The 11,794-nt window shown below is 33.2% G+C and overlaps 2 protein-coding genes across 2 annotated transcripts; both read left to right on the plus strand.

Annotated features, from left to right (window-relative positions):
- Positions 1-979: 979 nt before the first annotated feature.
- On the plus strand, positions 980-2,944 carry LOC132950734 (uncharacterized). The gene is made up of 2 exons (XM_061022278.1): positions 980-2,159; positions 2,490-2,944. Exons 1-2 carry the CDS (start codon positions 980-982, stop codon positions 2,942-2,944), a joined length of 1,635 nt encoding a protein of 544 aa, XP_060878261.1.
- Positions 2,945-3,387: 443 nt separating this feature from the next.
- LOC132950735 (uncharacterized) lies at positions 3,388-3,783 on the plus strand. The gene has a single exon (XM_061022279.1). It carries the CDS (start codon positions 3,388-3,390, stop codon positions 3,781-3,783), a length of 396 nt encoding a protein of 131 aa, XP_060878262.1.
- Positions 3,784-11,794: the final 8,011 nt, after the last annotated feature.

Below are 11,794 nucleotides of genomic sequence, written 5' to 3' on the forward strand. Positions count from 1 at the left end.
TTATAGGTAGTCTTTTACCACAATCAGGCCAAAATCCGCAATTCTTGCAGATTTATTTTATTTCAGACGCAGATCAGCTATCGTTGCGGTCAAACATAGCTCCAACGCTAAACATTGATTTAATTAAAGAACTACAGACCGCACTGAACAGCCACAATATATATATACGAAGTTTTAAACAAAACTTAGAACAAAAGTCTTCGGATAATTTAAAGTTAATTATTCACTCCGACCACTCAATACAGACAGCACACCCGGGCAGATATAATGCTCCAGCTGTAAACGAGGTAGCCGTTCTTTTGGTAGATGAAGAAAAAGGTCCTAGAGATATCGTGCTGCACGGTAGAGACGGCTAACTTAAAAGGGTCTCTGAATTACACAGATCTTACGATCCTCTCCAATATACATTGATGTTTGTAATGGGAGAAGACGGCTATTATTTGACCATTCCTCAAGAAGGTACTGCTCGTAATAAACTGTGACCTGTATGCAATTTTATGCATTTAGATTGATGGTTAGAGATGGTTTTAATCCACTACATTACTACAGGGACTTAATTAGCCAATATATTGTCGATATGATGGCAAAAATTATTTCGGAACGATTAAATTACATATGCCGTAATCAACAGAGACTGAGGGCTGAAGAATATATTCACCTCAGAGACACTTTAAACCAAGACGCAAATGTTGAACCATCAAACATCGGTCAGCGCGTAATCTTGCCGTCTTCATTCACAGGTTCTCCGCGTTATCTACATGAAAAAAACGCAAGATGTGATGACTTATGTCCGCAACTACGGGAGACCAGACTTATTTGTTACTTTTACGTGTAACCCCGAATGGCCTGAAATTAAAGCGGAACTATTAACTGGACAGCGGTCTTTCGATCGTCATGACATAATTTCAAGGGTATTTCATTTAAAGATGAAAAAATTCATAAAATTATTCACAAAAGATGAAATATTCGGCAAAGTGAAATGTTACATGGCAAGTGTGGAGTGGCAGAAGCGGGGTTTACCTCACTGTCATTTGCTGTTTCGGCTAGAAAGAAAAATACAACCGAAATTGATAGTGTCATAGTTGCAGAACTGCCCAACAAACAAAACGACCCGATATTGTACGATATCGTGACTAAAAATATGGTGCAAGGTCCATGCGGAGAGCATAACTTAACAATACCATGTATGAAAAACGGTATCTGCACAAAAAAGTACCCTCGACGTTTCGTAAACGATACCCAAACCGGAGAGGACGGATATCCAGTTTATCGTCGTTGTGACGCCGAAAATGGAGGCCAGAGCAATACGTTAAATATCAGAGGAAGTACTTTCAACATTGATAATAGGTGGATTGTCCCTTATTCTCCATTATTGTGTAGGACGTTTAACGCGCACATAAATGTCGAGTACTGCCACTCAGTTCAGGCCATCAAATACATTTGTAAATATATAAATAAAGGATCTGACAAAGCTACTTTTAGCGTCAAAAACCCAAACGATGAGGTGGAAAACTATGTAAATGGCCGGTACATAAGTACATCCGAAGCTGTTTGGCGAATTTTAGAATTTTCCATTCACGAGCGACATCCTACAGTCTTGCAATTAGCCGTCCACTTAGAAAACGGCCAAAGGGTGTATTTTACCACAGAAACGGCTGAACAAGTGACCCAAAACCCACGTAAAACTACTTTGCTGGTTTTCTTTGAGCTAAGTAAAGAAGATGAATTCGCAAAGACACTTCTATACTACGAAGTCCCGCAATACTACACATGGGCCAATAATAAATTCTCAAGAAGGAAGCGTGGTGAGGACGTTGTTGGCCATCCAGGCATAAAAAAAGATACAGCTTTAGGTAGAGTCCACGGTGTACATTCATCTCAGTCAGAGTGTTTTTATCTTAGGATGTTGCTACATCACGTACGCAGTCCAACCTCATTCGAGTGCTTAAAAACCGTTAACGGAGTTATCAAAGAGACCTATCAAGCAGCTTTCCATGCCAGAGGTTTGTTAGAAAACGATGACCATTGGGAAAATACTTTGAGAGAAGCATCGCTTTCGCAATGTCTGATTAAAATGAGAGAGCTGTTTGTTGTCATACTTTTATTTTGTCAGCCATCGGAACCATTAAAATTATGGGACAATTTCAAAGACGATCTTTGTGAAGATATCAGACACAGAATCAGATGACAAAATCAAGACTTGGCCTTACCATATAGTGAGGACATTTATAACGAAGGTTTGATACAAATCGAAAATAAACTATTGCAATTAAATGATAAAAGCCTAAGTCATTTTGGATTACCTTCCTCAGTTCGTACAGAAAACAATGCAACATATACAATGGCAAATCACTATAATACAAATAATTTGACCTCTTTTGTCAATGAAAACCTGACAAAATTAGTCCCAGATCAATAACATGCTTTTGAGACTATAGTCGATAGCGTGAATAATAACAAAGGAAAAATTTTCTTTTTGGATGCCCCAGGTGGCACTGGAAAGACGTTCCTTGCAAATTTGATAATTGCGAAGATAAGACAATCAGGAAAGATAGCAATAGCAGTTCCTTCGTCAGGAATTGCTGCAACACTCCTAAATGATGGAAAAACTGCTCATTCTACTTTTAAACTTCCGTTATCTGTAAATCTTGAGCAACAATCTACATGTTCTATCCGCAAAAATGGACCTCTTAGTAAATTACTACAAGACGCCTCATTGATTATGTGGGATGAATGCACCATGAGCCATAGAGCACATAATATAGAGGCCGTGGACAGAACCTTAAAAGATCTTAGAAACTCCTCTGCTCTCATGGGCGGGATTACTTTTGTATTTGCTGGAGATTTCCGACAGACACTTCCCGTCATTAACAGAAGTACGCGAGCAGATATCATCAAGGCATGCTTGAAATCGTCCCCTTTATGGACTTCGATTAAAATTTAAAATTACGAACAAATATGAGAGCACATCTTCATGGAATCACAGATAGTGATTTTCCACAACAATTGCTAAAAATTGGGGAAGGAATTTTTCCCACTCCAAATTTAAGAGAAAATTGTGACATCCTTCTGGATGAGTCACTAGGCCAGATAGACCATAATTTAGATAATTTAATAGATGCAGTTTACCCTGACGTGAAGAATTTGCACGAAAAGGACTATCATTGGTTGTGTTCGAGGGCAATAGTGTCACCTAGGAATGATACTGTCAACGAAATAAACAATATGATTTTACAAAAAGTTTCTGGCCGAATAAAAGTCTACAGATCGATCGACACCGTCACGAACATCGAAGACGCAGTGCATTATCCATAGGAATTTTTAAATTCACTGAATCCTTCTGGACTGCCACCACACGAATTGACGTTAAAAATCGGAATTCCAATTATGCTTTTGAGAAATTTAAGCCCTCCGAGTATGTGTAATGGAACAAGACTGCTTACTAAGGAATTAAAGGACAATTTAATTGTAGCGACCATTATTACCGGCCCGGCAGCTGGTCAGCTAGCTCATATTCCGAGGATACCGATGATCCCAACTGATCTGCCAATCCCGTTTAAACGGGTTCAATTTCCGGTGAAAATATCTTTCGCGTTGACTATTAACAAGTCCCAAGGTCAAACCTTCGAATTATTAGGGATCGACCTACGAAAGGAATGTTTTACTCATGGCCAACTGTATGTGGGCCTATCACGAGTTGGATCTGCTGATGATCAATTTATTTTGCTGCCACAAAATAAAACAACATCAAATATCGTTTACAGAGAAGCTCCAACCCAATAAATTTAATTGATATATGATTGAATATAATTTTATTTTATTTTATTTTCAATATATGATTAATAAAAATTTTTCTATAATATAATTTATTTTCATTCGATACATGTTATTATGTATTACAACAATAATAAAAATGTAAATTGTATTTGACTTGCAATTCTTTTCACATATATATATGTCTATGGCATTAAAAGTTACGTTTTACGAGAAATGTATTATTTAATGTATCATCTCACAATGTTCTGTTATGTTACATGTTACATCCAAAAAGATTTAAAAAATCACAAATTTTTAAGGGCAACGAAGTGCACGGGATCAGCTAATAATATATATATATATAAAAACAAAGTGAACATACTATTAATTAGTAAGTGATAACAATTTCAAATTAACTCTGTTTGTTCTAGCACAATGCGAATTAAACATTTTTAAAATAAGAAGTCGATATAGTCGGTGTTCTTGTTTCAAAGAGACAACGCTCTTGGAAAAGGGGGGGGGGGGGGTAAAGGTTATAGTTTGTGCAGTAAGACGGTAAGACGGTATATAAAAAAGAGAAACTTAGAGGCTATTGTTAGAAGGAACATTAATAGCCTTAAAAGAATAGAATTAGGAGAGAAGGAAAATTGACATATCCCTTGAGAGGAGCGCTACCCATATTATACTTACATTTGTTGTCTCCGTCTTACATACTCACGACATAGGAAATTGTCGTTCACTAGTTTCAGTAGTGTGATGTTAGTTTTGATACTACAGTGAATTGACCTATTATACAACTTTTAGGTAAGAACATGATCTGTGCTTAAGCCTTGATTTTAACCTAAACTAACCTAACCTAACCTAACCTAACCTTGATTTTTTGAAATTTTCATTTTCAAGCAAGATATGGGTATGTGAAATATCAAAAATTAAAAATGCTCATATCTCGCTTGAAAATTAAAATATCGAATAAAAACCAACGCTTAAGCGCAGATATGTTAGTTTCTAAAAAATCGATAATAGATAAAATCACTCTAATATCAAAACTAACAGCACACTATTGAAACTAGTAAACGAAAATTCACTATGTCTCACGTGTGTAAGGCGGTGACAACAAATGCATGGGTAGCATCCTATCAACTCGTTTATATAAAATATAGATATAACTATATATAAGTTATAATATCCAATAGTTTGTGAATTAATAAAAATGGTTTGAATAATTAAGTTTTATCTGATTGGATTGTAATATTATGGTATTCTATCGGTGTATTAAGTTTATAAGATATATATTTCAAAAAAGGACTCTGGGCACGTTCGATACTGTCAATACCTGATTTAGTGTATGGACACCATAATACCATATTACTATGTTAGGGATAAAATGCCGGGAAAATACGGGAAAATTTCGGAAAACCCTGGTTTTTTCTGAGCTTTGGAAAATATGGAAAAATTGAAGAATATTAAAATAATACATTTCCAAAAAAACTAAAGTTTTCAGAAAATTGAAAAAGCAGAATTTTTGGAATATTATAAAATTATATTTACGTTTAAAAATTAATATCATCTATAAGTATAAAATAGGTATAAATACATTTTTTTCTTTATTACGTATCGTCACACATTTAATAAGGACATATAAATTATAATATAATCATTTAAGTTAGTAACAAGTTACATCATAATATTATGTCGAATACATTCTGTACATTATTGATACTCGTATTTTCTAACAAGCGTCTACGCTGTCGAAGTCCTATCAGCAATCGTCATCAGTCATTACGATCTATTTTGCGTTCGAGAATCTTCCTTATCCCTAGGCTAGCCGCCTCAATTTTGTCACTACCAGCCGTATCACCGCTGAGTTGAAAACTCAAAACCAGTGTCCGTTACCCAACCAGTGTTACGTCCGGGTTACGTCCGGGTCCCGTAATCCTGTACACGATGTGTATGATCGACGTAAAAGTGCGTGGTTTTGTTATTTGGCCGTAGCATGTGACTTATCGGCCGTATTTTCTTTTATCGATGTACACTTCGACCGTTTGTCAAACTCAACAAGTCGCCCATCGCCTAGCTCAGGGGTCGGCAACCTTTTTTGACGGAAGAGCCAAAAGTTACAATATACAAAGTTATCCAGATTTTAAAGAGCCACTAAAAATTTTCGTAATTTTTTTAATATAATTTTATTTTTAAATTTTAATAGACATAATAATACTAAAATTAATTATAATAATATAAAAAATTTATAATAAAAAAAACAGTTTTTAATTTACGTTATTTGAAGATTGCGTCCAGTTACTTAGCATGGAACTTGACTGCTGTTTTGTTTTTTTAAGCTCTTCAACAGCTTTTTTTCGTGTATCACCAATTGGATATTTACCAGCGAACTGGGTATGTTTTGTATTAAAGTGTCTCTCCAAATTTGACTTTTTATTATGCGCCAGCTTTTCCAGACAAATGAGGCAAGTCGGAAGGCCATCTGTGTTGCATATGAACGCAAAAGACTCCGTCCAATCCTGATGAAATTCTCTATTTTCTTCAGTTATTTTCCTTTTTTATTAGATGCCATGATGACGGTGAAATAATGATTTTTAAATTAAATTAAATTAAATTGTATTGTATTTTATTACATTACATGTGTACACACCTTTCAATAAATAATTTGCTTCTAAATAGTCTTCTTCTCTATAATGAAACAATGAGCGAAAAAATAAAATATAGTGACGATACAGCCAAAAACCAGAAAATTAAATTAAATTAAATTAACACGCACATGCAACGTATCATCTGCGCTGTACGACTGACACTGACTGACAGATGTCAATTCGTCGAACAAAATAAGTCGTAAAATGATATCGTATTATTTTGGACTTTGTTCACGTTGTTAACTTCTCGTGACGGCGTATGACTAATTAGTTGTAGATAGCGTCGCGATTTTATTATACTCTATAATAAACATTTTACAACGATAGAGTATAGACTGTACTCCATGCGGGCCCTATCAAATTATTTTTGTTATGTATTATTTCATATTTCCAAAAGCAACAAATATAATATACTTTTTTTATATCATAAAATATTGTTTTTGAACATAAAATATTAAATTTTGTGTATGTAGCTGGAGAGCCGCAACTTTAGACCGAAAGAGCCATATGTGGATCGCGAGCCTCAGGTTGCCGACCCCTGGCCTAACTGTATCACGTGTACGGGATATCGGCTTTCGATCGCCATTTTCGCGGGTTGCGTCGCCTTTCTTTGCGTTGAAGTTTCCACGACGTGTGTTTCTAAACGTAGTTACACAATTGTTCCGTAAAACGTATCACTCAATTTCCGGTCTCTATATTATTTAAAGTTTTCTATTGTGGTGAGGTCCGCTAGACCGTCATTTTAAATGTTGTCAGGATCAATAACGATTAAACAATAAATAATGAATAATTAACAATTGCATAACTTAAAAAATTGCACACATTCAATTAATAATTTAAGTCGACGTGTTTAATACATGATTTAATGAATGCGATTGGTGTCGTGCAAAGTCGATCAACAAAAATGAATATCACACACATACAAATCGTTAGTTGTTCTAACTCCAAATTCAGTAGTTTATGTCCAATACATTTGAGCATCGATTTTGACTTAAAATTTCTAAAAATATACTGTCAAGACAAAATATACATTTTAATGTTATATCAAGATATAATAAAGTAATGAGATCAACTTTCATAATGTTGTAAATTGAATTTTTAAATTAATTTCAAATTGAAACTACGTTAGTACGGTGTAGTTGAAATAACCCCAAAGTACGGAACAATAGTTATTACTTATTGCTTATTATCAATTATAATAATAAAAATAATTCGACCCCCACCCCCCACCCCCCGAGGAATTCGAACCCTAACCCCTAGATTCATACATCGTGATAAAATATACCAATTAGGTAAAGGAATTTTGTAAACTAATGTAGGTACCTACTTAAATATTTCGCCCACTGTGTTTGTGGAGAAAAATAAAAACCTTCGTGCATTCAAATACTAAGGATACGGGCAGGGCTCAGGGGATTACTTATTATTATTATTATTATTTTTATAACTTTTTAAAACTAAGACTTAGACGTTTAGAACAGCCCCCCCACCTCATAAGTAAGCTCCTCAATCCTCATTATGCTTTGTATAATTATTTGTTAATACTTGCATTTGGATAATTGGTGTACTCACGGGAGGGAGGGGTCATGAGGTTTAACCCTCCCCCCAAATTATCCGTATATTTCCAGGTGCGTTTTTTGTGCTCCGATAGCCACCTTACATATGTTCCTAGAAATTATCCACAACTCCTACCCATCCCATTTAAAAATTCCTGAGATCACCACAGTTTAAGACGAAAGAAAAAAGGATAAAAATAACACTCCGAACGGTAAATTTTAACAATATTTTGGTGTAGAAACAACAACAAAGTTAGTGACCAAGCTCATGTTTTAAAACAACATACTCTATTTTTTCAATTCATCTACTGGTATTATATTATATTGAATATCTACAACAGATTTTGGGTGTAATTATGAATTATTATCATTTCTTAACACTATGCCTTGAGTCAGCGTATTATTATGGTTGATATAAATTATTACTATGCAGTTGATTTCTAATATATATGATCATTGTAGTTTGAAGTTAAATTAACATCTTTAATACTATATGTCACGACTGTGGTGGTGCCAATCACTACAATTTCACATTACTACACAATAGATAGGTAATCTATACTGTGTTATCTTGTACAACTTACCCATTAAACTGTATGTTAATTAATTATTTATATAGGCGTATGATTAAACAAAACTTATTTAAACTAAAGAATGTAGATCGACTTCTATATTATTTTTTATATACGCAGTAATAATTTTAAAATATTAATTTATGATTTTCGGGCTTACGTTTTAACTCTGAAATTATAAGATAATTTATCACATAGTTAAAAGTTATATTATTATAAATTATTAGGTATACACATATTAAAGGTAAAATTTCACATAGTTACAATAAGCACGTTTTTTTCTTGTTGTTTTATATATAATATGTATTATGATTTATATTTATTACTTATAACTTTTAAGTATATATAATTCTATATAATAAATAAATATATTCTGATGCCATCATACAACGCATTACAACACATAAAAAGTACAATGACACAAGTTCTCGTTCTAGAGGTGAAGGCACACTGTAATAGCAGTTAAATAATGAATTTAACCCTTCTTCATTAAAAGTATCAATAGAACATATTTTTGTTCTCTTGAGTTTTAAAAACCGATCGCTTGTTAAATTGGCTCAATTTATACTCTACCAAATATAGGTAATTTAATTATGAATTATATACTAACTATATTGATGAAATATATATTTCAAAGGGGCATTAGATGTTACACGTCGCCACGCAATCACCCATTCTCAGCCACCGCATCAGATGTATCACATCTTCGAAGATAAGAATAAATGCGAATATAGGAAACATTTTCATCTTACAATTTTGGTTAATTTTTTTTTTTATTTGGTTGGTACTGGTCGTATGAACTTTAAACTCTCCACCATAATAATAACGTATATTATTTTCTATACACAAATACATTTCAAAAGTATTTAGACTAACGATTAATGGTAAACTATTTGCATAGATATATATTATAACTCAAATCAAATCACATTATTTTAAGGTATCTTGAATACATATAATATTATTTTGGATTATTTAAGATTTATAAAATTTGATTTATTTTAGTTTACTCACCGAGATCCTTACAAAAAATTTCTGGTGTTACGAGTTTGTCATCTGTACATAAACAAATTAAAAAAAAAGCACGGGTATTCAGTTCGGTTACTTTTTTGACTTGTTACATTATAAACAAAAATGCATAGTTATATACAACCACAGCTGTATAATACAATGACTGAGGTAAATATAATGATAATGATACTTACTTAAATTATAATGATACTTACCGATAATTTGTAAGTTACGGTTATCATTGAAGAAATCATGTGCATTTTCTAGAATGTTTAATATTTTATCATTATTTATATTGATAACATTTGTACCTACTACTTAGCATTCAAAATTATTATATATTATTTTTGGTTGCACAAATTGATTAATGGTATAATATAGGTACCTAATACATTATTTATTATACAGATAAGTCAAGTCACCAACAAATAAATATTTATAATAAAATTCTTTTTATTCTTTTATATTATTTATGATAATGCTTATAAGGTTTATTAATTATTAGTTGTTGAGAAGTAGAATTTACTTATTGGAACGCTGCTTTCTCTAGTCTGATGTGATGAGAAAGGTGCTTCTGGGATTCATTTAGAATAATTTTCTCACACACTTTCAAGAGTAAGGAAAGCTGCAGTTCTATAAGTGCAACTGTCCGTTTTAAGAGGGTGTTTACCTGGTTTAGAGATATAAATTATTTTGGCTCTATTCCATACTGCTGAGAAATAGCAAAGCCATTTAGGATTTTGATTAAGGCCAGAGTCATGTTTTAATTAGTAGACATAAAGCCATGTTTGATGTTTGGCTTTTTTCTTTGGAAGCTTGGAGAGGAGTTTCATGATGAAGCCAAAATGTATATGCATATTGCGGCTAGTGGCATCAGTAGAATTGGACCACGGGGTCGCTTTACTGTAGTTAATGATTTTACGAAGATCTAGGTCCCGGATTTGGGGTGAATAGAAGTCGAGGGAGACAGTTAATAATTCAACCTTGTCGATCTTTGAATTGCTGGGTCGCTACTTAGCTGTCACCCATGGCGAAGAAATTTTTTATATTTGATGTCATAATGAATAGGAGGTAGGGGTAGGCACTTGGCTGAGCAACTAGATTTCATTGCTGAAAAATTAGTTTGTTCTGCAGTGTGGACGATTGAAGTGGAAGAGTCGATAGCGTGGTCGATGGATCATTAGTTCTGAAGGCCGAGAGGAGGCTATAGAGAGCAATGTCAAGCACGTCAGGCCAGTATGAACGGATGTAGGGTTGGTATGTCGGAATGGGTACGGCAGTCCCACCATGATCTGGAGAGCCTCTGATGGTTGGTAGATCGGTCCTTTGAGTGTCTAGGAGTGTCACTGCCATGTATTTAGAATAAAAGGGTAGTTTTTAAGTTTCCCTTTAAGTGGATGCGTCAGATAATTGCGTCAATTTATTTTCAATTGCGTATTGACGTTTACCTCTCCATCATAATATGCAGTGTATGCCCGGCACCTATCTGGTGCAACATAATATAATAAATCAAACTGCATAATATTGATTAGTCTGGTCAATAAATTAATATTAGTTCTTCATTATCAAACTGTCATAAGCACACATAAAAAAGGAATAAGAATTATTATGCATACATAATATATGGGAGCAAGTATTAGAATATATTGATATTATAGGTCAAAGAGAAAAAGCTAAGAAGTTTTTTTGTTAACACATAGTAAACCATAATAAGTAGGTACATAGGTAATTCATTAAAACAATTTATTTGTGAAACCTCACTGCTTGTTTTTTCAATTTTGTACTTTTCCTTCACATATTTTTCAAATTCTTCAAAACTTGCTGAGATCATCATCCGCACGCATAAATTACCGCAAAATGCATGAAATAAAAATTAGTTGTAAATATATTATTATAGATGCTATTACGGACTACGGTAACTCCATAGCAGGTGATTTTTCTATATTATATTCTTAATATATATTTCAATTGAATCCCGGATAAAAACCCAATGGAAAAGAACCATTATATAATGATTATATAATCAGAGAATTATTATAACCACAGAATATAATATACAATATATTTGCTGGTTTTTCAATATTATAATAATTGTATATAAATTAATTATACATTAAAATATTAGATATACAATAAATTAATATATTTATTTTGTCCAATTTATTACTAAGATATTTATTTATTTATTCCAATTTACATAGGTTGTTATAGTGACCAGGTGGAATTAGATCACTGTATCCCGAAAGGCCACTCTGTA

This window comes from Metopolophium dirhodum, chromosome 8 (assembly GCF_019925205.1).
Source record: "Metopolophium dirhodum isolate CAU chromosome 8, ASM1992520v1, whole genome shotgun sequence".
Classification (NCBI taxonomy): Eukaryota; Metazoa; Arthropoda; class Insecta; order Hemiptera; family Aphididae; genus Metopolophium; species Metopolophium dirhodum.

What these genes read in the sequence shown, in the direction of transcription:
- LOC132950734 (XM_061022278.1), top strand. Translation starts at nt 980, where the DNA reads ATGTTACATGGCAAGTGTGGAGTGGCAGAAGCGGGGTTTACCTCACTG. An exon ending in CAATTTCAAAGACGATCTTT is followed by an intron (nt 2,160 to 2,489) that starts GTGAAGATATCA and finishes TGGATGCCCCAG; the next exon opens with GTGGCACTGGAAAGACGTTC.
- LOC132950735 (XM_061022279.1), top strand. Translation starts at nt 3,388, where the DNA reads ATGCTTTTGAGAAATTTAAGCCCTCCGAGTATGTGTAATGGAACAAGA.